Source organism: Phyllostomus hastatus, unplaced genomic scaffold, assembly GCF_019186645.2.
Source record: "Phyllostomus hastatus isolate PE091 unplaced genomic scaffold, TTU_PhHast_1.1 phas_contig_38, whole genome shotgun sequence".
NCBI lineage: Eukaryota > Metazoa > Chordata > Mammalia > Chiroptera > Phyllostomidae > Phyllostomus > Phyllostomus hastatus.
Genome location: NW_025333869.1, coordinates 32,100,359 through 32,126,572, shown reverse-complemented (window position 1 = coordinate 32,126,572; position 26,214 = coordinate 32,100,359). Strand labels below are relative to the sequence as shown.

Below are 26,214 nucleotides of genomic sequence, written 5' to 3'. Positions count from 1 at the left end.
CAGTGGGGTTAAAGCAGTGGAAGAAACTGCCAGTGTCTAGAAGAGTCCGTTTAAAGGGCCTGCACAGACCTATAACTTATGCAAACCCATCCACTCTGGGACCAGGGCAACAGCTAGAGGGGTGCCAGTTGCATACAGGAAGTGGGTGAAGTAACTTGAATAGAAGCAAGTGCTCAGCAATCCTCCAGCAACCAGAAAGCACCACTGTCCCCTCTCTGACTCCTCCCACAAACAGAGCCACAAAATGGTGAAGTGAATTACTGGGGCCAATATAACAGGTACGCTAAGACGGGGAGTCAGTGCAGCTCTACTTTATACAGAGAAACAAATACGGGAGCCTGCTAAATTGAGGAGCCAAAGAAATATGGCCCAAATGAAAGAACAGAACAAAACTTCAGAAAAATAACTAAATGAAATGGAGATAGACAACCTATCATATGCAGAGTTCAAAACAATGTTGATGAGGATGCTCAGAGAACTCATTGAGTAGAGCAAAAGCATAAGGGAAGAAATGAAAGCGATATCCTTGTGTCTTTTTAAAAAGAGAACAAAACTGACTTTGATAGCAGTTAAGCCTCGTTTTTTAAAAAGTAAGCTTTAGAAGCAATGACCTGTTACAAATAGCATGGGTGGCCTTAGAAAGTTCTTGCAAAACACAACAGTCAAAGGAACTAACTGGCCAAAGACAGTGAGCATACTTAAGGTCACCAGTGAATCTTGAAGTGGGCCCTATGGATTACAAGTACACAGAACAAAGAGATAGACTATTTTTACTTATATATCACACTTATATTTTTATTTAAGAATTTTATACTGTTTACTTTTTCTTGTTCAAGTCTTTTTGTCACAGTCTTAACAATCATCTTATCTATATATTACTATGGATATGGATATAAAATGAAGGCACCAACCTTCTCATCCAGCGATTTTCAACATTTTTAATCTCACGACACACATACACTAATTACTAAAATTCCACAACCCACCAAAAAATACACTTTTTTGCCAATCTGACAAAAAGACAAAAAACAATAATTGTGATTCATTCACACTGCATAGGTATTATTGTGTTAGTTGTCATTTTTTATTTGATAATCTAAAGGAAAAGGGGGCAGTGCCTCTCACTAGTAAGAACTAAATGCTTTAAAAAGTCTTTCAAAACAGGTTGAAAAATCACTCTTCTAGAATAATATCACCTTTCTGACATTGTCCTGACTGAAATAACCTATCAATCTTTCCAAAATGTTTTATTTACCATATTTCATGGCTCTTAGTTTTAGAGAGATAATTTTATGAAGCAAATAAATGTTATAAAAAATAAAACTATATTAGGCCCTTTGCAATAATTTACCTTAATCCATAAGAATGAAAATTAGAAAGTGATATTAGCTCATGATTCATTTCAGAATTACTCTAACTAAATCCAGAGAGCATGAACTGTAAGTATTAAAACCAGAGTATTTAGTATGAGTATTCCAACAACCTCAAAAATGTACCTTGAAGCTTACTGTCACTGAAAGCAACCAGCCATTACATATCCATCCAAATATTTAAGGAATCTCCCCTTGAAACTTTGATTTGGTATTACTTACCATTATTTATATCATTAATAAGTAAAATGGAAATGGTTATGATTAATTTAGGAGAAGTACAGAGCATGAGAAACTATAAAAACATCACAATTTCTAAATATTTAGAAAGTTTCAAGATTTTAAACAGCAGTTTCTCTGAACTTGTGATCTCCCATATTAGTACTAACTAAAATATGATATGGTGAAACCACATCCCTATATTATTTCCATTATATATATGTTCATAGCTCAACAGCTATTCAAAGTTTGTTTTCTGTTTAATTAAAAAAAATATTTCCTGCCCTGGCTGGTGTGACCTAGTGGACTGAGTGCCAGCCTATGTACCAAAGGGTAGCCAGTTCGATTCCTAGTCACGGCAAATGCCTGGGCTGCAGGCCAGGTCCCCAGTAGGGGATGCACGAGAGGCAACCACACACTGATGTTCCTCTCCCTCTCTTTCTCCCTCCCCTCCCCTCTCTCTAAAAATAAATTTTAAAGGTCTTTAAAAAAATTTCCTATGTTCAAATATTGGGCAATACATAATTCCTGTGAACTTAAATGTTGCTGTTAATGTCATTTAAAGTGAAAAAGGTTCTAACTGCATTGATCTCTACTTCCACTGAATCTTTTAAGTTATTCTCTCTACTAGCTAATTTTGACATATTTTGATTTAGAAAAGTGACTTTGGCCTGGAGTCTTTCATCAAAAGTTATCAACACAATACAAACAAACAAACAAACAAACAGTAATCCCCCATCAAAACTGTATATTTAATATAATGCAATTTAGAAAATGTTGCCATACTTTTAGTTAACTCTTTATAGTTAAAGATGTGTCCAGTTAATCTACATAACCTAAAATATGCTCAATGGGGCATTGTTATTTTTCAAGTCTCCACAGCCTATCAATAACTTGTATTATTTGCCAAATGTATTTTTCCACAGGGATAAGAGTATAATCATTATTTTAAAAATAACCTTTATTCACTGATTTTAGACACAGATCAAATTGTTGTTCTACTTATTTACGCATTCACTATTTATCTTTTCTGTTTAATATTTATTGTATTTCTTTCCATTACAATTTAGTCCACTTACACACCCTACCCCCAGCATTCACCACAATGTTGTCCATGTCAATGAGTCCTTTTTCTTTTCTTTTCTTTTTCTTTACTTTTCTTTTGCTCAATCCTTCTACCCCCACTCATCTCCCCCACTAGCTGCCATCTTGCTTTCCATCTATGAGTCTGTCCCCATTTCCCTTGTAAGTTCAGTTTGCTCATTAAGATTCCACATGAGTGAAATCATATGGTATTTGCTTTTTCTCTGACTGGCTGGCTTATTTCACTTAGCATAATGTTCTCCAGGGCCATCCATACTGTCTCAAAGGATAGGATTTTCTTCTTCTTTTTTTTTAACAGCCAAATAGTATTCTATGGTGTAAATGTCCCATAGTTGTCTTACCCACTCATCTAATGATGGACACTTGTACTACTTCCATATCTTGGCGATTATAAAAACGCAGTGAACACAGGAGTACTTATGTTTTTTCAAATAACTGTGTTGGGTTCCTTCGGTCATATTCCCAGAAGTGGGACAGCTGGGTTAAAAGGCAGACCCATTTTTAATATTTTGAGGTATCTGCATACTGCTTTCCACAGTGGATTCCCCAGTCTGCATTCCCACCAACAGTGCAAAATAGTTCTCTTTTCTATACATCCTCGCCAGGACTTGTTTATTGATTTATTAATGATAGCCATTCTGTCAGGTATGAGATGATGATAATCTCACTCTGGTTTGAATTTGCATTTGTCTGATGATTAGTGACACTGAACATGTTTCCATGTGTCTACTGGCCATCTGTATATCCTCTTTGGAGAAGTGTCTCTTCAGGTCCTTTGTCTATAATTTTAATTGGATTGTTTGAGGTGCAGTTGTTATGTTCTTCACAAATTTGGCTATCAACTCTTTATCAGATGTATCAGTGAATATGTTTTCCCATTCTGTGAGTTACCTTTTTATTTTGTTGATGATTTCCTCTGCTGTGCAAAAAGTTTTTACTTTAATATGGTCCCATTTGATTATTCTTCTTTTGAATCCCTTGCGTGGGATATATCTGATAAAATATCTCTTTGAGCTATGTCAGAGATTTTGTGGCCTGTTTTCTTTTATATTTTTATGGTCTCAAGGCTAACATTTAGGTCTTTGATCCATTTTGAACTTATTCTAGTTTGTGGTATAAGAAGGTAATCTACATTCATTTTTCTGCATATATCTGTCCAATTTCCCCAACATTTACTGAATAAACTATTGTTAGCCCATTGTACATATTTGCTTCCTCTGTCAAATATTAATTGACTATAAAGGTGTGGGTTTATTTCTGGGCTCTCTCTTCTGTTCCACTGATCTACGTCTGTTTTTATAACAGTACTACGCTGCTGTTAAAACTAATCAACCTGTTATCAGCAGACAGGCTTAAGTTCCACAGGGTGGCGCTGTAAAATTCCCACAGGTCCTATGGGGCTACTGCTTCCCCTCAGGCTGGAGCTATCTGGAGGAGAGTGCTCTGCCTGAGAAAGATGGCTGCTGCAGTATGGAGAATGATTCAGCACAGGGATCCTGGGAGCTATTTCTTCAGTTCTCACGCTAGCTTTCCTCTAGCATCTCTACTCCACTCTTCCCTCCCTCTGCCGGAGCCTAGGGAAAGTAGCTCTCCGTGTCTCCAGCTGTCTCTCCCTGGCAGACAGAAACACCTTTCTGGCTCTGGTGGCATAGTCTGGGGAGCCCAGCTTAGAGTTTAGACCCTATACTTCTCAGGGGGAATTCCCTGGCCACTGAAACACGGCACCCCCCAACTTCAGCTGCTGCCCACAGAGCCCAGCCAGCCCTCTTGCACCTCCTCCACACACCCTACCAGTTTGATTGCAGTGAGGTGTCATTTTCTGTCTGTCCATGGTTACAAGGCTTCCCTCTGGCTAGTGTTCAGTTGGTTATTTAGGCTGCTTTCTCTTCAATTTAGTTTTAATTCCAGTTTGGCCCTGGGAGGAGGTTAGTGTAGTGTCCACTTATTCCTCTGCCATCTTGGATCTGCATTTACTGGCTGATTCATGTATGTGCTCTGATCAGGGACTGAACCCCCAATATTAGTGTATTGGGATGATGCCCAATCAACTGAGCCACACTGGCCAAGGCTCAAATATTCTTAATACAAACAACTTTCACCTTATTCTTAAATGTAAAGTACTACATAGTTACCTAACTTTATTAGGAATACACTGTTTCTTTTTAAAGTCTACCAGTATTTTTCCAGGATCATTACTGTTAGTATTCTTGCTAAAAATTTAAATGAGTTTTGAATGATCTACTCCAATTCTGTTTCTCTCACAATCCTTGTCATTGCAGTGAGATTTGGTAGAATATGAGGTTTTCATGTGTAGCTCTGTATGTATCTTCTACCTAACAACTAACTTTCAAGGAATCTAAGGAAATACATGAGTAAAAAAACAAAATATGTACAAGAAGGGTCTCACTCTCTTTTTTTTAAATAGGAAAAAAGTGGTTTTTAGTTGCTCATATACACAATAAAATGCAACAGAGCCAGTAAAAATATTTATGTAGACACACAGTTATTGATGTGGAAAGATGCTAATGACACAGGAAAAAGAAAACACTACAGAATAGTAATGTTTCCTATTGAATTTGTTTCAAAAAAGGAACACAATCTCATAGTTAAGTATAATGAGTATATACAATCCACAGAAAATAAGCTAATTTAGACTTTCTGACATTGATTGATACACTTGAAAATATTCTTTGCATTCTTTTAATATGCTTCTTTATGACACAAGCTTTTTAGATAATTTTATAAAAACCACTACAAATAAAAATTTTAACATGTTGCTACTTAAATTCTTAGTTACTAAAAATAGAGTTGAAGGCCTACAAAAAGAACGGGTTATTTAATGCAATTCTATTAATGTCATTGATTAGACCAACTCTTACTAATACTCTGCTATTTATAAAAATAAAAATATTTAATTCCATCATCATCTTTTGATACACATTGGGTGAGAAAACAAATTTCACGAAACTAGAGGAACTTATTTTTTTTCCCACTAATTGAGAGATTCTGGTATAAAGAAACACTTTATTATGCATTTGATGGCAAACTTCTCAGTAAAAAACTAACACAAACTCAAGTAACCAAATTTTTTAAAAAGGTAATTTAGAAATCACTATAAAAAATAGAGCACATTTTTATTTTTTGTAAAAAGTGATGTGGCATTTCAGACATTGTACTAGAAGATCAAATACCTGCTTTTACAAGCTTTTTGCCAATATAGCCATTTAAGAAAACCAATGTAGTGAACACAACCAAACTTCATCAGTTTTCAATTATTTACAAGAAAATTTATTTTATGTATCTTGGACCAGATGCCCCTTTCTTTGCTCTTACAGAGTAAAGAGTTAATCTTTATTTCTATATTGCCTCTCCTACAAAGAGCAGGTTTAATACTCAGTTTTTGCAACTTAACCAAATGAAGCTACTATGATTAAATCATATCTCCTAGCCTCTAAAGCAATAACGAAAGCAAAATTTAGCCCTGGCTGATGTAGCTCAGTGGATTGAGCGCGGGCTGCGAACCAGTGTCGCAGGTTCGATTCCCAGTCAGGGCACATGCCTGGGTTGCGGGCCACGGCCCCCAGCAACTGCACATTGATGGTTCTCTCTCTCTCTCTTTCTCCCTCCCTTCCCTCTCTAAAAAATTAAATAAATAAATAAAATTAAAAAAACAAACAAAAGCAAAATTTAAGGACTTTGGATTGTTGGCATTACCACTTTTCCATCATTCTAGATGAGTAGTATCCTTAGGTTTCAATATGGCTTAAATATATCCTCTTTATGTATGATTTATGGGCCAAATCTATTTTCAGCCTTTAAAAAATATGCATTTTAATAATAAGCATATTTACTATCAGTATGAACAATAAACGTTTAATTGACAGAACCTCATTTAATCCTAACAGCCCCCTATATGTTTTGATAACATTCTTTCAAATTTACAGATGAGTAAACAGTCAAAGATTAGGTAATTTACCTTCAATCACGTGGTCTGAAGGAAGGCAAAGTAACAAGTATCTGCCTAACATCAAAGCCCTTGCCACATACCTTTTAGGAATCCATGCGCTGACAGTATCAAAATTTTGAATACTCTTGAGTATTCAATAATTTACTTATGATATTAGTAATATGGTGCATATAGTTAAAAGAAACTCAGCTAACCAAATTATCTTATTGTTATTTACAAAATATAGAAAATGATGTTTACTAACTTAAAACAAGTTCACAGAAACATGGTATTCTAAGATTTGGAACACATATCCTAGAACATATCAGATATAATTAACTTAACAAATTATCTAAAAGGATATTGGAATAGGATACACTATATTAATATACATGCTCTTTTATATCAATTCATAAGAGATACCAAATCATAAGATACTATGTATCTTGCTTTACTTGTTCATTTATGATCAAGATCAAGTAAAAACAATCATTTTCTTTTAATTATATTTTGATTATGCTATTACAGTTGTCCCATTTCCCCCTTCTCTCCCACCCACGTTTCCCCCCTTTAGTTCATGTCCATGTGTCATACTTATAAGTTCTTTAGCTTCTACATTTCTCATACTATTCTTACCCTCCCCCTATCTATTTTCAACCTACATTCTATGCTACTTATTCTCTATACCTTTTCCCCCTCTCTCCTCCTCCCACCCCCCTGCTGCTAACCCTCCATGTGCCCTCCATTTCTGTGGTTCTGTTCCTGTTCTACTTGTTTACTTAGTTTCTTTTGGTTTTGCTCTAGGTGTGGTTGTTAATAATTGTGAGTTTGCTGACCTTTTATTATACATGTCTTTTCTTTATCTTCTTTTCTTAGATAAGTCCCTTTAGCATTTCATAAAATAAGGGCTTGGTGATGATGAACTCCTTTAACTTGACCTTATCTGAGAAGCACTTTATCTTCCCTTTCATTCTAAATGAGAGCTTTGCTGGATAGTAATCTGGGTTATAGGTCCTTGCTTTTCATCACTTTGAGTACTTCTTGCCAGTCCCTTCTAGCCTGCAAAGTTTCCTTTGAGAAATCAGCTGACAGTCTGATGGGAACTCCTTTGTAGGTCACTGTCCCCTTATCTCTTGCTGCTTCTAGGATTCTCTCCTTCATTTTTACCTTGGCTAATGTCATTATGATGTGCTTTGGTGTGTTTCTTCTTGGGTCCAACTTCTTCGGGGCTCTCTAAGCTTCCTGGATTTCCTGGAAGTCTATTCCCTTTGCCAGAATGGGGAAGTTCTCCTTTATTATTTGTTCAAATGTGTGCTCAATTTGTTGCTTTCCCCCTTCCCATTCTGGTACCCCTATAATTCGGATGTTGGAACGTTTAAAGGTGTCCTGGATGCTCTTAAGCTTTTCCTCGATTTTTTGAATTCTTATTTCATCATGCTTTCCTGCTTGGTTGATTCTATCTTCCTTCTGGTCCACTGTATTGTTTTGAGACTCAGATTCCTTCCTTTCACTATTGGCTCTCCTCCGTGTATCTTCCTGCATCTCTTTTATGGTAACCTGCATCCTTTCATCTAAATTGCGCCCAAAATCAACCAATTCTGTGAGCTTTCTGATCACCAGTGTTTTGAACTGTGCATCTCATAGATTGGCTATTTCTGGGTCGCTCAAAACGATGAGTTCTGGGGCACTGATTTGTTCTTCTATTTGAGCCATCTCTCTCTTTTTTTTTTGTCTGGTCACTCCTGTTACGGTGGGGGGCGGAGCCTTAGGTGTCCACTGGGGCTGGGCACCCCAGTCACTAGATTGTGACGTTATATGTGGGGGTGGGGGCGGGAGCAGGGACGGGAGGGAACAATGGTGGTAGTTCCGTTCTCCTGGGCCCAGACCCTTCCCCGGGCTCCTGGGCTGCGAGCTCTGCCCTGGTCCACAATCGCTGCCTCACTGGGTCTGCCAGCCACAGCTTGCGTATTCAGGGATCACCGTTGCGTTCTTGCGCCCCGGATGGCTGTAGCACCGATTTTGCGCCAAATTTTCCCAAACCTCCGCGCGCCGCCAGCCCCGCGCCCACCCGGCTCGTCTTCTCCTACCAGTCTGGATGTACGGGTCTACTTCAACTTCTTGGCTGTCCGACTTCCATTCAGATAAATCCTCTATCAGTTCTGAGTGTTATTCTATCTGTAAATTATTGTTGTTCTAATCTTGGTTGTGCGAGGAGGTACGGTGCATCCACCTATTCCTCCATCTTGCCGGAAGTCCTATTATTTTCATTATATTAATTATTTTTATTTGGGTTTCTCTGCTATTCTCCTTGCCTTTCAAAAAAAAATGTTCTTTTGAATACTTTATGCAGACCTATAATATTTCTGCACTTTTAATATACCACTCACTAAGTACCACCGGTGTAGAGTCTTCTCTCAATTACCACAGAGCAAAAATCAAAACAATTAAGTAAAACTTTTAAAACCACTTGAAGGAAAATGTGTTTCCTTCTAAAACCACAAGTCAATATTCTTCGTGATACCTTTAATAATAGTTTTGAATTTTTTATGGCAGTTCAAAAGTCTGTAAGGCAATTTTTCTTTCAAGTTATTTATTGGCATGGTTTTTACAGAGTTGAGTCATCATGGGTTCAACCTATTGAGTCACCTGCTTATAGCATCTGCCAACCACAATTTACTAACTGTAGCTTCCTCAAACTTCAGTTTTAAGTTTACTGAATAAACTCAGGAAGGGTGAGAACTGTTTAATGTTTTCCAAAGTAGCAACTGAAAATATTCTTTCAGAACAGCATAAGTTAAAAAAAAAAAATCAAGCAAACAAAAAGCCTACTCTCTTCTCCTGGATGAACACCCCACCTATGGCAGTCTCACCCCACTTTTCATTTCCCTCTGCTGGGGAGAGAGGTTGTTCAAACCTAAGAAACAAACAGTATTTTATGCTAACATATCTTTTAGAAAGTATTCCAGTAAAAATAATTCCTAGGTTAAGAATACATACTAAGCTAGAGTATACATATAATTGTGCCCATAACTATTCTAAAAGTAAGAGTTTCCATTTATTAAAAAATTTGTCTTAAAAATATAAAATGCAAAAGATATAATTTCAAAATTAATATCACACCAAATACTTTTGGGGCTACTATTCATTACTGTCAGTGCATTATCATAACCTGTAAACTTGAAGAGCTATCATATTTCTCTTTGCACTAGAACCTAATCTAGTGTAAACTAAAATAATCAACAAGTCCTGTAACTTAACAGATCTGGTTCTGCTAAGTGACTTAATCTTTTACCATATAACCCCTGTATTTAAGACTATCTGTTCCCTTCATTGGGGTCTACGTAGAGCAAATATATGAGAAATGCACTGTTATTCATAAAAAAAAAAAAAGGCGTTGGCTGGTGTGGCTTAGTGGATTGAGAGCTAGCCTGTGAACAAAAAGGCTGCTGGTTCAATTCTTGGTCAGGGCACATGCCTGGGTTGTGGATTCTGTCTCCAATGGCAGCATGTGTGATAGGCAATGGACTGATGCTGCTCTTGAATACTGATGTTCCTCTCCCTCCTCCTTCACCTCTCTCTAAAAATTTTTAAATTTTTTAAAAAGAGGGAGTTAAAATTGTAACTCCGAGGTATCATAATACAACAACTTAATTACCTAGCACTTGTTAAGGAAGACTGTAGGCATGATGTGTAACAATGTTTTATATTATAGTCATTGTTTTGCTATTCCTAATAGAAGTTTAACTTATCTAGAACAGTGATATATTCATCCTTTTTCATTTCACTGCACACAAACTTAATTACTAACTCTGCAGCACACCAGAAAATATTATATTTTTTGTCAGTCTTACAAAAAGTATAAATTTAAATCATTCACACCCAGCGGCTATTGTTGTATTGGCTGCTGTCACCTTTTAATTTGACAATCTAAGTGCAGAGGTCAGTGCCTCTGACTAAAAGTCAAGTATTGTATTTTTTAAATTTTCTTACAGCACAATGGTTGAAAATTGCTGATCTATAACTTCCAATTAGATAAAGAGGGAAGAGAATATTAGCCAAATAAAGTATGTTAAATATTTATTATAGTTTCTGTCTACAAAAAGTTTTTAAATTTATAAAAATAAGAAAATTTATGAAAATCCTATAAACTCTGAATAAAAATATTTCCAGAGTTCCTTCATTAAGTGACATCCTAAATGTAATTTAAACTTTTCATCAATACTCATGGTTATTATTGATCACTATATTATGATATATTCATAATTATTGACCGATGTAAAGTGTTGTTGCCTCTATACCAAACTGTCCCAGAAAGACAAAATTTGAGTTGTAATATTTTTAGTTTCTTTTGTGCTGGTGAAGCTTCTAATCTACCATCATTTAAAAAATCTCCTTCTGGCTTCTCATGAGCTCTGGTAGAGGAAACCAGATTAGACACTTTGTTGAAATTATGTCGGAAATAGTCTCTGAGTTTGGGACTAAGAGGCTCTTTTGTGAGTAAAATATATTAGGACTGTATTTCATTCAATAAGATTTTGAATACCAGATGTCAATTACTACGCCAAGAGACTGGCACTACATATAAGAATTTCTGCCCTTGAGGATCTTACCGACTTTTGGAACAGACTAACACACAAATCAATGCAATACAAATTAAACAGAGTTTTATGTAGGATTTGCCCTCTCAATGTCATCTAGTATAACTACTCTACTTAATACTTTAACCTGCTTCACCCTTCTCTATTCCTAATTGCTCTTACACTTTTCCCTTTTGTCCTGGAAGTAATTAAACTGTCTGTCATATGGTGTCGTTTACTTATTACATTTATTATCTACTGTGCCTAGAATTTAGGCTCCAAGGAGGCAGGAATTTTTGAACAGTGTCTGGCACATAGAATCAATTATTAAATGAATAACAGTATGGCAGGATGGTCTGGACTAGAGTTATAGATTCAGAAGATAAAGGTTTAAAGGAGAGGAAAAGCATTGGAAATATGACACCGCTAAGGGTGAATAATAAAATGAAGATACGTAAAAGGAAGACTGTGGAAAACCACCCAACATTAAAGCTGAAGAGAAATAACAGCCACCAAAAGAGGACTGATAAAAAGTAGGGAAACCTAAATAGAAATGTCATGGAAGCAATAAGAATAAATAATTTCCAAGACTAGAAGTGAAGGCAGAAGCCAAGTTGCAATAATTGAAGATGTTATTGGGAGGTGAGAAAATACAGACATAAAAGGTCAGATTGTATTTCTAATAAATCTGGCTATGAAAGCTAATAAGTGAAGAAAGAGAATAAATAGATGTAATGACATAACCTTTATTTTCTATTTTAGAATACAAATAATTGAGGAACCTATTTATACAATAAAAGAAAAACACCAAACAATAAGTTTCAGATATGGTATATGGAGCAAGATATCTGTGAAGATGGCTTCCAGACCACAGGACAAAACACAAGGCAAGAGAGGAACACTCCCAAGAGTATAAAACAAAAAACATGAATGAGTATAACCCACTAGGGATATGTCCTAAATATAAAAACAAAACAAAAACTGCAACAAAAAATTTAGACTATTTTCAGCAATTACACCATTGGTGATAATGTTAGTGTTGTTATTGTAAGTCAGATAGTTGCGTAACACAGGATGGAGCAAATCAGTAAACACAACATTATAATTCGTTCATTCCTGATGTTGCTGAGAACTTGTAACTTTATGGAACATGACTACTGTAAATAATTAGAACTGACGATATATAGATACTTTTAAAATTTATGCACACACACATTTAGTGATGAAATGATGTGATTAGTAGGATTTGCTTTAAAACAATACACAAGAACAGTACGATAAAAGAAACATAGGCCATGCACTGGTAATTGTGAAAGGTGGATGATGTAGGTAAATGGGAATTCATTTTATCTTTTTATGTCTTAAAATACCTGGGGATGTGCGTGGGGGGGGGGGGGCGGGGGGAATCATACCACTCTTCTATAGACATTCACTCCATAGGCTGACACTCTAATCTTAATCAGAACAAAAACAGTCTTTATAAAAGCCTACAAAGCCCTACTTAACCACCTTTATTACTTTACCGCATTTTTTACTAATCTACATATAGTTGTCTCACTGATAGTCTTTCAACATTTTCATTTTAGGGCCTTTCTATTTTTCTATTTCAGCTAATACTTCCAACTGGATTTTGTTTTTCTCTGTAGCACTCATCATCTTCTAATATACTAAAATAGTTATTTTGACTGCTCTCTGTCTCTTCTTGCTAAAAGGTAAGCTACAAAAAGGCAGCGATTTTTGGTTTTGTTTATGGCTATGCCTTAAGTACCTAGGAACTACACCCAATAAGTATCTGTAAAACTGAGTAAGTCATCATAGAAAAAAGGAATACATCTGAGACAAGAAAAAGGAGATAAAGAAAGACACAAAAATAGGTATAAGGACAGGAAGTTAAGGGGGTTCCTGCTTGTAACCTCAATTTCCTTTGTGCTGTTGTGCTACAGGAGAAAGGTCATCTGCTAAGAGAAAAGAAGGAAACTGAGTAGAGAATTTGGAATTAACCCCTTTAGGAAGTGGAAGCTCAAAAGGAGCATAGAAAATGATACCAACTGGTACTAAAGGCTCTGCTGAGATGGGAGACAACAGAATGACACCAAAATACATGAGTGAATTTTATCCTGCAGTGTTAAGCATTTAGGGTAAGGCTTTCCAATAAAATGCAATGATAAAAATGTTATATGTATCTGCACTGTACCACATATGGTTATTTCAGTACTTGAAATGATTAAGGAAATGAATTTTTAAATTTACTTGTACTTAATTAAATTTAAATAGCCACATGTGATTGACTAGTGGCTCCCAATAAAGGGAAAGGCATTTTTAGGGTATGAAAAAATATAGTATTACTTTTCAAAGAACTTTAAAGACAGAAGTGACAGAAAGGCAAAGGCATAAAGGAGGTAAATTACGGGTAAAAATGGTTGTAATAACATACAATAGGAGAGGTACCTTGGCTTGGGGGGGAAAACAACGAAAAAAGTAGGAAAATGTAGGAAATTCAACAATTGCATGATCCACTGTTGAGGTGGTAAAGTCTGTGAATGACATCTAGTTTATCCACTGAGGGTTAACAAAACAATTACTTCTAATGGGCTTCTTGGAAGTATACATATCATGAACTGAGGTTTATCCCAGCAGGCCTGTTTATTTCTGAAATCCTACCGTATCTGTTCTCTTTACAACAAACTGGTATAAAAGTTCTTTCATATATACTATCATAGTCCATGGCAACACTATCATCACACGGCAGGTATTACATACCAAATTTTATAGTTGAGAAAATGAAAAAACATTAACAGTGGTTGAATGTCTTATCCAAAATTTCAGGCAGTAAGCAGCAGAGTTGAACTCAGCATCTGAGTCCGAGTAGGCCTGTTGTTCTACTACCAAATTCTAATATCTTTAAGAGATACGAACTTTTGACTCCCCACAAAGAGCCAAAATTTCCTAAGATACATTTTATTTATGTGCATATATGAATATGACTAGATATCTTAAAAAAAGTATCAATAAAATTTGGCAACTTTAAATGTTGGTGCTGATTTTGGTTCTTTTCTGTTTTCAAGTTTGATTAGTTTGTAAACTATTTGCTTTTAATCATATTAGCACTAATTCAGATACTTTGAAGTACTTGGAGTTCTGGTGCAAAAGGCAGAGAGAGCTACCCAAGTTGTATCATCATCCAAATTGAATTCATAAAAATTTAAGTACAAATGTTTATTTATTCCTATTTACGGAATGAGACAGAATAAAAAAGAAATACTTTGGGTGTGACCAAAACCAATAAAAAACAAATTAGTAGTCCAGTCCTCTTCTTTACAGTGTTAGTAGTCAATATCATTAACTACACACTCATGGCCAGAGCAGAGAGCCTTACAGTCCTTCAAAACACTAACAACAGGTCAGTCAGATGCTACTAAGTGATTCAAGTTTGCCTGACATAACATCCATGCAATAAACATTAAGAAAAATTCTTAACAATGGGCTTGGTTAAGCACTGGATGGAATCATTAGTATATGATGGAAATTAATTGCTTGAAAACAGGAATGCATGTGGAAGAAACAATATAAACCTATCCTTCTGAGGTGGTTCAGCTATGTACTACATTTTGAAAGTTCACATACTGAATGTCTTAAAGATTGTTAAACTTTAAATTTTTGAAGATTCTTTCAATGCTTTTACCCATTTCACGATGGGTGATTTATGAGCACTCTTGCTCACACACAGCCCTGAGTGTTCAGCAGTTTTTGACCCAAATCGGCATGACTCCTGTGCCCCTTCCTCCCTATTCATGGGATCTGCCTGAGCAACTCCTTTTGTTTCCAGGGATGAAAAAGTCCTCAAAGAGAAATGTTTTGCCAGTATGGAAGAGGTGAAACAAAAAAGAGGCAGAAACACTAAAAGGCATCAAAATTGACAAGTTCAAAAACTGTTTCAAGCAGTGAAAAAAATGTCCTTGATAGGTGTATTGCCTCAAATGAAGAGTACTCTGAAGGTGACTGAAGTTTAAACATGTAAGAATAAATACAAAATTTTTTACAAATAATTTCGGTTTTTGTTGGGTACCTCCCCCATGTACACAAGACTTTATGTATCTAGATTTTTTTTATTCAACTCTGTTGTACAGAATTTCCTATTTCCCAAAATGATTATTGCATAAATGGTAGAGGGGAGAAGGGTTAATTGGGAACAATGACACGTTGCTATTTCCCTGCAGAATACCTAACTCCCAGGCTCCCCTGCACCGCCCCCCAAAAATCTAGAAAAGCACTAGACTAAAAAAAATTATCTTACATCACTCATAAATTTGAGATATATAAATATCCCCATTTAAGGGCAAATATGATGGAAGCATGTTACCCATTTATAGTTAAATCACTTTTATTAAATAACTTGGTCTAAAAGTCTCAGAGAATGTGTGAGTGATATAAAAAATTTGATCTGTAATTAGCCTGAATTTGTAAGGGACCACAGACAGCCAGAAAAAAACATCATAGTATCAAGATTTAAGAGGAAAGTAGAGCTCTGGTAACATTCAGAACAATATAATACTTTCTCACATTTAGGGTGCTGGCAGCAATTGGTAGGCGGTTGTCTGCTGACCTCTTCTCTTCTAAGCTGCCTTGACAAGACTGCTTTGAAGGTTTCCACTTTTTCAGTTTTTTTTTAATCTACAGTCTTATAGCTCTAAATAAAGAGGGGGCACTGAAAAATATGTGGGGATGGTTTTACCCTTAGCATGCTGACTGGGAAGAGGACAATAGGCACTTAAGTATGTTAAAGTCAGAGATGCTTACCACCCTACAATTCACCACAAAACAAAGAATCAAATTTCAACAGTACCTATGACTTTTAATTTTTTGGCAGTTTTGCTAGGCTATGGTATTCAGCTGTTTCATCAAACACAGTCTAGATGTTGCTGTTCAGGTATATTTTAGATGTGATTAACATTTCAATCAGTAGACTGAGTAAAGCAGATTACTCTCCATAATATGCATGGGCTTCATCCAATCAGTTGAAGGTCTCAAGAAAAAAGACAGGCACCGCAAAGAGAAACAATTCTACCTCCAGACAGCCTTTACACTGTTGCCAGAATTTCCCGACTGCTGCTCTGCCCTATGGATTTTACAGTTACCAGCACCCAAAATTATGAGTGAATTCCCTAAAAACTATCCCCACCCTGCTCCCCCACACGGAACCACTTCCTTTTTCTCTCAACATAAATGCTTACTGGCACACACATCTTAATGGTTCTGTTTCTCTGGAGAATCCCAAGACAACCCCTTACTCAGAAACAGTGTTAGCTTTCCTTATCTTTTCCTGTCTTCTAAACTCTTGTCTTCTGAGAAAAAAAATAAAACAAAAAAGAAACAGGCAAATATGTGGTATTACTGTATCAATTGATTACGAAGTACAGAACACTACGAATACACCTCTATTTTAGAACTTTCGGCATGTTGCTATAATTGTATTTAAGTCTCTCCCCCTGACCTGAAAGAGACATATCTAGCAGTGACGGGAACATAGCAATAAATGAATGCCTCTATGTTACAGTTCAACAATCACTGGGTCTTTTTTCTTTGAATCTTAAAAACACAACTTCTCTAAAAGGTAGGCTTGTGCCTATTAATTTACATGACAGGAGTTATACTCCAAAGATTGATCAAAATGCTTCAGAAATTTAATAGTTAAGCAGAATAGTATACTTTAATACAATTTATCTTTAGAGTTAACAACCATTTGGACAAATTATACAATTGTAGAGAAGCAAAACCAAGTGGTACCCCAAGTTAATTAAAAGTGTGGTACCAGCATAAGGACAGATATATTAGACTTAACAAAATATAGAGCTTAGAACAAAAATTCTGGAATAAATGGTCAACTGATTTTCAACAGGGGTGCCAAAACTATTCAATGGGGAAAGGATGTATCTTTCTAACATATGGTTTTGGAAACTTGGATATCTACATGAAAAATAACTAAGTTGGACCCTTGCCTTACAACCATATTAAAAATTAATTTTAAGTGGTTCAGAAGCTTAAACATATATAAGAACAAAAACTATGACATTCTTAGGTGACATTTTTCATGGCATTGAAGTTGGTAATAATTTCTCAGCTATGATACCATAAGCATAGACAACCAAAGAAAAAATTGGTAAATCGGACTTTATCAAACTTAAAAAAACAAAAGTAAATCAGACCCCCCCCCCCCCAAAAAAAAAACTTACTAAGGCCCTGGACAAGTGGCTCAATAATTGAAGCATCATCCTGTACACCAATAAGGTTACAGGTTTGATTCCTGGTCAGGGCATCTACCTAGCTTGCTGGTTTGATCCCAGCCAAGGAGTATACAAGAGACAACTGATTGATGTTTCTGTCTGTCTGTCTTTCTCCCCCTTCCTTTCCCTCTAAAATCAATAAAAACATATCTTTGGGTGAGGAGTTAAAAAAAAACCTAACTATTAAGAAACTGTAAAGAATTAGTATTTAAAAAAACTATTAAGAGAGAACCTCCCACCCACCCCCAAAGAATGGGGGAAAATATTTGCAAAGCAACTATCTGACAGGAGATTGGTAAAACTCAAGTCAACAACAACAACAGCAACAACAAAAAAACAACTATAAATGGTCAAAGAACTTCACACCCTTTAGGATGGCTATTATTGAGAAAAGAGCCCTGGCTGGTGTGGCTCAGTGGATTGAGTGCTGACCTGCAAACCAGGGTCAACAGTTTGATTCCCAGTCAAGGCCCATTCCTGGGTTGCTGGCCAGGTCCCCAGTTGGGAGTGCATGAGAGGCAACCACACATTGAGATGTTTCTCTCCCTTTCTCCCTCCCTTACCCTTTCTCTAAAAATAAATAAATAAAATTTAAAAAAGAAAAGAAAAGAAAAAGCAACAAGTATTCTTAGATATTGAGATATTGGGACCCCTGTTGGAGGGCATTTAAATGGTACAGACACTGTAGAAAAGAGTTTGGATCTTCCTCAAAAACACAAAATTTCTAAATGCTCCCGCAATTCCATCCTCAGGGTGTTTACCCGTAAGAACCGAAAAACGAGACTCAAACATGTATTTGTATACCAATGTTCATAGCAGTCTTATTCACAACAGCCAAGAGATGGAGACAACCCAAATGAGCATCGACAGATTAACAGATAAATAAAATGTGGTATATACGTAAAATAGAATATTATTCAGCCATGAAAGGAAAGAAAATTCTGACATCCTATGTAACATGAGTGAAATTTAAGGACACAATAAATGTAATAAACCAGTCCAAAAAAAAAAAAAGAATGAATATTGCATGATTCTATTTATATGCAGATCTAGAATAGGCAAGAAAGTATATACCAAGAAAGTAGACAAGAGATTACCAAGGGCGGGGGGGGGAGGAGTGTAATGGGGGGTTGAGAATGGGTAGTTAACTGTTTAATGAATACAGAGTTTCTGTTGGGGACGATGAAAAAGTTGTGAAAATGGAAAGTGGTGATGGTTGTACAGCTTTGTGAATGTAACTTAAAGTCACTGAGAATTGATACTTAAATGGTTTAAATGGCAACTTTCATGGTTTGCATCTTTTCAACAAATGTCCTTTATTCACTACTCCATGAAGACAAGAAGGCTGAGGTCACTCAGGTGGCTCACCCAACTAAAAATGGTTTCAAAGGCTCCTTTTCTCATCACCATTCCACCTTCACTGGAAAGGTATAGTTAGGGTTTCTGCAAGAGGAACATACAATTCACATTCTGCTTATTTGTTTGATTTCATGTACTTATAACCAGTCCTGCTCTCCTAGTGGCTTAACTAAATTATATTCATTCTGAAACAACTTAATACAGATATCCCCTCTGTATCTCTCAAGAATCCAGGGTGGATTCTTTATACCTCCCTGGTGTCTGCAACTTAACTACATATTCCCTATAGTTATATTTCTATTTTTATATGTGTATTTCCCCCATTAGATTATAAGCTCTATGAAGGCAGGGTATTTGTCTTCCTGAATATAAAACAGGAGACCCTCAATATCGGAAAAAACAGCTCCCAACACTTATGTTTTACTGACTAAGGCCTAATGTTGTTTGCCTTTAGTCTGAAGCCTAGGATGATTTACCGCAGATTTCAGAGACAATCCTTTTCACGAGAGGTTGAAAGGGCTTCATTTTAAAGTAATTCTTTTCAATTTTAACTTTAAGCAAATCTAGGACTTCAAGATACCTGTATGCACAACAGAAAAAACTAGGCAGCTGAGAAAATATGGACAGTGCAAAACATCTTCATCTGTTTGGATTCGCTGCCTAGGGAACAAATAAATGAGTTTGAAAAGGATACAGTTTTGGAGTATAATTTGATGCCAGTGTTTGAAAAGTCTAGGGAAATTATTCAGGCAATAAAATTAAGGGAAGAATTAATCTTATATTTAAGAAAGACATCAATTCTGAAAAAAATAAAGTGCCAAACAAAAGAATGATGTGTAAATAAGGACACTTCCCATTTTATGCCTTGCAAAGGCAGTGTGGTATATTAGAAATGTCTTGGATTCTGAAGTTTTTCGTTCAAGTTCTGTTTAGGTTACCACTAGCTGTGGGAACTTAGATGCCAAATCACAACTTCCCTAATGCTCACTTTCTTTGTCTATAAAAGCTTCTATCATAAATTCTTTCCCTACCTTGTATTTCTTTCTTCTCCTTTCAAAGCCATCCATTCCCCTGTAAGCTATTCTCTGCTTTTACTAAGAAAACACAAATATTAGATTTAAAAGGTCTTGTAAGGGGGGAGGGAAGAGGGAGATGGGAGAATCAAAACGGACACACAAAAGTCACATGGAAACTAGTATGGTGAGAAGCAAAACTTATGAGTAAGCAGAAGAAACCTGTCTGCAGAAAGGAGATTGAGGAAGGGGGTAAGAAGGAATAGAATATGTGACTTGAGTTCCTGGCTTTGTAGTTCCTAATTCCATTTTGAGTAAGGTTTAGTTGTATGTTCCTGCTATGGATGTCTGATATCCATGAAATTGCCTGCTAAGTCTTTATAATATCCACATCCTTTTAAAATTTAATCTCATGTAAGTGGGTTTCTATTTCTGCTACCTGTTCATTTATAAATTACACTTCTCAAAGACTTGTGTGGATTAAATGAATTAATACACCCTGAAAGCATTACACAAAAGATAATAATACAGTCTGTTTTCCTCATAAGGCTAACACAAAAATGAACTAAAATAATGTACATGAAAATATTTTTGAAATTGTTGAAAACTTTACAAATGTACAATATTAATAAACTAAGAAATAAATTTTTAATTTTGAAATTTCAAATATGACTACTCTTAAGTAAGAATTTGCAATTGGGCAAATGGAATAAATAAAAATTAGGAACCCATTTTGAGTGGTAGAAACCCGAAAATCTTTCTCAATAGTAACTAGCGATGGCTTAGAATATTTGGAATCTGATGTCTACAACATAATTTCACATACTTTAAATTCCTAACAGCAGGCACAAAAAATTAAAAAGAGACTGGCAGATTTTTCAGCATATGATCATAACAGATTTGGTACCAGGAGAGAACTATTGCAGACTTTGACTTATGAATGTTTTTAATCTGAATATTGCAGAACAGCTCATACTGGGGCCAAATTTCAGTCAAAATAGCATGTTCCTGGACTCCATGGAGACATTTTCAACACACAAGTTTTGCAACCAATTTTTACAAATGAAGAACTCCCTTTTTAATGGCAGCAGATATGCATTTGGGGTAGATCAACATAACTAGATTTATGGGACCTTAATATTAATGTTTCGTAACTACCTTTGAAATTATAGCTATATAAAATTAGGCAGGTGGGAGATAAGAGGAATATTTAAACAGTGTACAGGGCAAAAATGACTGAATATTAAAACATGATGTAGCAACTTTAAATTTTTAAAAAGCCTACTTAAATAAGGAAGTACAATGACTCTGTTTTAGTTACTGGTTCCCCTTTTCTAATAGTCCATTCTACTTTTTAGGCTTCAGCTTGGTTCCACTATTGCAAGCTGTCACTTTTGACTAGAGATGGAATACGGCCAAGCACTACACAATAGTAGCTTCCTGCTCTGGCCTCATCTTCTAGACCACCCCCAGGCCAAGGCCTCCCCACAGATGCTGATCCTACCAAGCCAATAATCCACAAGCAGTCAGTTCACAGTTATGGCTATGATCCTCTGTTTTTTATACTCTTGGCACAGTCACCCTTCAACCTCACATTTCTCATTTTTAATGACTTTATGGCAGTAAGGCACCTCTAAACTTCAATCAAATGCTATTATGAAGGTAAAGTAAAAGAGAGATGCATATAAAAACCCAGGGATTAAGTGAGAAATGTGCTCAACTACTTCTGTCAAAATACAATTCAGAAACAGATATATAAAAGTACAGAATAGAAAGCTCTCATTAAGCACTATTAATCCAAACAATCCTGTTATTACAATTTTGCATAATTAAGATTTGCATTGACACTGCCTAACTTAATAGACTTCTCTTTTGAGATAAACCTAGATTTAGGTTCATGTGTCTTATCCCTGAGACTAAAGTAGGAATTTAACACAAGTAAGTTAACATTGCTCAGAAATGGTTGTTTTTTCCACCTTGAGCAAGTTCACAGAATTATGGCCCTAAGTGTTCTGAAATCCTCTGAAAGGAGCTTCAAAGGTCATTCAGTTCTATTCTTATTCAATGCTTAGAGGACTTTCAAACTGGCAGCACTCATCCAACATGGCCTTATTAGCCCAAAGCCAAACCAACCAAAAACAAACAAAGCAAACAAACAAACAAATAAAACCCCAGCACCACAAACAATTCTGTTACTTGATTATCACCCTTTTTGAAAGAAAAATAACTATCAGCACCAAATGGAACTTGTGCCTTTCCCTGTGGGAAAAAAACGAATTTTGTGGAAGATAATACCACAATAGGGTTCTGAATCTTTTCCAATGTCATTTTCTTAAAATAATAGTTTAAGAAGAAGTCACCATGGAATCTTATCTAAATACACTTCTTAAAAGGGGGAGAGAGAAGAAAGAACACTACTATGAAGACTTGTTCTGTTTTACATTGCCCATACCTCGAATTGACAGTGATAAAGTTTATCTAGCACCAGCTGCAGAAAGAACAGCAAGAGTTCCACAGAAGACAAGTAAGACAGATGGTTAAAAGTAAGAGGCCCAGTGGTGGCAGAGTAATGTCCAATGGTTGCAGCATATAGTACAAAAGGAGTTTAAATTAATAACATCTTTAATATATCATTTTATTTATTCTTCATAACAACTCTGAGGAAGATAATATGGTTATCTTATATATGAGGAAATCATTTATTTAGAATGCTTTAAGCTTTCCCAGTGTCACAAACTAACAAAACAACTAGAATTTTAAATCATGTCTGCATGAACTGGCTTCAAAATTCACGCTCTTAAAAATTATGCTTGACTGATGATTCTCTAGGACAAAAGACTAGTGAAGACCCAATCAACTAGCTGCTTCTGCTATATATTAACAAACAAATGCCACTGTTATGTAGAAAATTTTGTTACTCTCTTACTTCAAAACTTCCAATGATTCATATGGCCTACAAGATAAAAGCTATTTAGTAACTTCACTTAGCAATCATTTCCCTTTTTTATCTGACCCCAGAATACTTACTTACCTAGTATGATGTCTACTATTCAAAATCCAACTTTGTTCTCTAGCTAGGCTGATACTCTACTTTCCCCTAAATCTGCTGATCACTCATCACTGATCATGTTGTCTCTCCTGTCAAATGTCTGCCTTAGCTTCCCCATCTTTCACTTCCATTTCCATTCAAATTTTACCTTGTTCATCAGATTTCTTTAACCACTTCAACCTCTACCAACTTCTTTCTTTGTATTCTTGAAGCCTCCACTGTGTATTTCATGACTACTTATATCAAAATATTCAAGGAAATTATTTTTATACAAGTTCTTGTCATGAATTATAATAAACTCCTTAAAAAAAGACATCAACTTTTAAAAACCATTAAGCAACTAGCAGGATGTTGTGAATGGGAAAACCACAGAATTTAAATAACTGTTAAATGAATAGTCAGTTGGGATGTTTCCAAGGTCAGACATTAAAACATTTTAAAGGTAAGTCTAAGGGAAGGAGAGCCTAAGCATAAAATTTCCATTTAAAAGCTTCCTTTTTTAGGGGAGAATCAAGTGAGTCAACAGTGGAACACCAAGAGCTCTAACTCTGTCTTCTCTGCTGTGGGTGTTACTCTTATCACAGCTACATTGCAGATGCTCTCATTTACGGCCATATGGGGGTACAGGTGTGTTCCACGCTCCTGTCCTACTAAAAGATGTACTTCCAGTGTTTCTTATAAATTCCTACCATGCATCTCTCTTAATATCAAATTTAACCATCATTGCAAAAACAAGAAAACTAATTTTTATATTAAAAAAAAAAAAACCAGCAAATTTGCTGGGTAGTTTCTGGAAGTCTATTTTATTTTTAGTAAAATTAATGAGAGTAGCGATCTGATACCAGAAGGAAAGGAAAACAAATCAGAGGAATTCTGGGACAGAAACGTTTACATAACTACACAATAAATCCTGGACCAGGTCAAATTTCCATTTCCTCAACAGGAATTTTATAGTTTTAAAATGCTCTGAACTGATATATGTTACTACAAACTGAAGTGAGAGAAAAGAAAGTCTTTTTTCTACCCATCAAAATAATGCCAGCACAAAGTTCTGTTTGTTTCCTTCTGTAAACTATTAGCAGTATCATCTTAGTACCCTAGGGAATAAACGTGCTTTTAAGACAAATTACTACCAACAAGATTTTTAAACTTTTGTCAGTGGCTCACCTATATCAAATATTTAATTTAATTCAAAACACATTTGGCTAATAACAAACAACCAGTTAACTGTTTATCTAGGCTGATTGAGGGCTATATTCCATCTCACATTATCTCACCTTTGTTGTAAAGGAATTCCAAACTCCACAGGACAATAATAAAAATTTAAAAGGAAAAAAATACATTATCTCTGCTATACTCCACTCCATAAACTACTGGTAACTTATCCTAAGCAATCAACTGAACTATTTTTAGTCAACCAGATGTGCTGAGCAACAACTATCTTAGGAATATTCTGAAATCACAGCCAATGAGTTTATATAATCAATGAGGGAAACATTGTGGATCAAAATGAATTCTAACTGGGAAATGAACTTTCTCACTGAAAGACTACAGGATGATGAGATATGCAGATCTGATAAGAATCCAGATACATGAATTAACTAAATAACGTAAGACTCTTCTCTGTTCAACTCTTCAGGCAATATTTAGTACAGGCAGTAAGAAAATACTAAGATTTGCTCCACCCATTCTTTTTCCTTCAATCAGTAATTCACAGTATGATAACAATGTATCTAATGTTTAGTAAGGTAGTTCAATTCCTATATTCTATAATGATACTCTATAGTATTAATAGTCTGTCTTATCTACAAACTATAACTATCAGCTAATTATAACACAGAACTTCAGACAGGATCATTCCTTCAGGTCTTAGATAATTCCACCTTATTCTAGTGAAAATGTCTCACTACAATGAATTTTTAAAATAATAAGATAAAGTATAATTTTAAATAGGCACACTCTGCTTCAAATCTCTAGTGGTTTTAAACTAGTGCCCTTTGTACTATGCCTCTGTTACCTTTAACAATAAAGAGGCCCTAACCAGTGTGGCTCAGTTACTTGGGCATGTCCCACAAAGCATAAGGTCGCTGGTTTGATTCCTGGTGAGGGCACATGTCCAAGTTGCAGCCAGGTCCTGGTTGGGGCGTGTGCAAGAGGCAACCAATCAATGTTCTCTCACACATCAATGTTTCTCTCCTTTTTCTCCCTCCCTTCCCCTCTCTCTAAGAATAAATAAATAAAATCTTTTAAAAGCAAAGCAGATTGTGATCCCTGGGAAATAGTTGACTAACAAAGCAGACTAACTCAAAATAATTGGTTATCAGTCATATACAATTTCTATATCCTCTATGAAGCAACCAACCTGAAAACTGTAGGTGTGCATGGCCAGTCGCCAAAATGATTTCAAAATCATGCCAAAAGTTCATTATGAAATGGTTTCTTATATGAATTTGATCAAAATGAAAATATTTTTAAAAATTTGTCATCACCCTCCAAAATAAAGCAACAATACTAAAGAAACCATAACTCAAACAAGCCCCAAACTATAAAATGCATCTTTAAAAACCAATTATTAGTTTTTTCTTCTCTCTTCCCAGCTAGATAAAAGACAGTAGAATCTGTGGAGTTCTCTTACTTCCTCTCTCTTTTCCCTTACCCCTTTACTTCAAAGAAAGTCAACTGTAGCTGGGCAATATCAGAAAATCTAAAGGTGGAAGCAGAAACTAATTTATGTACAGAGGAATGAAAAAAATAGAAGTAAAAATGCTATGATATGCTGCTTCAGTTGCTAATATGCATTTATTTTATTGTCTGTAAGATGGTGGTTTGGTTTTTCTGTTCACTCAACTTTCTTTCCAAATTACTGAAAACTACAATCTATGATGGCTGCATCACCAATTCCCCAACTACACATCACCTAAAAAACTGGCTAAATCAACAAACTTAATACATGCCATCTGATATTCAATGCATTGAAATCATTCAGAGATGTATGTGTAGGATTCAAATCAGTGATCTAAAAGTGAAAATATCTGTTAATTCCAAGTTATCTGTTTCCGAATCATTACTTTAGAGGATATTATCATTCTGATATATTAAAAAAACAGAACTGTGCAACTATAAACTAAAGTGAGCACACTTTTACAGGATAAAATGCTGAGAACTCAAGCAGGAAGATGACAGATGGAAATTCCCACTACAAAAACATTACATTAGATGCACAGCAAAGCATCATTTGTGGGAATTTTTAAACCAATACTTATGTGCGCTCATCACTGTATTCACAAAGGCGATTC

General features: G+C 35.6%; 1 protein-coding gene across 6 annotated transcripts in view; it reads right to left on the bottom strand.

The window, feature by feature from the left end:
- Positions 1-26,214, bottom strand: part of JMJD1C (jumonji domain containing 1C) — a 256,582-nt gene that overhangs the window by 62,491 nt on the left and 167,877 nt on the right. For 2 of the 6 annotated variants that reach the window (XM_045842047.1, XM_045842046.1), the window contains exon 3: positions 18,866-18,940. The exons of the other annotated variants lie outside the window; for them this stretch is intronic. In XM_045842047.1, the coding sequence (XP_045698003.1) occupies positions 18,866-18,907 (42 nt within the window). In that variant the 5' untranslated portion in view covers positions 18,908-18,940. The remainder of the gene's footprint in view (positions 1-18,865; positions 18,941-26,214) is intronic. 6 annotated transcript variants of the gene reach the window in all.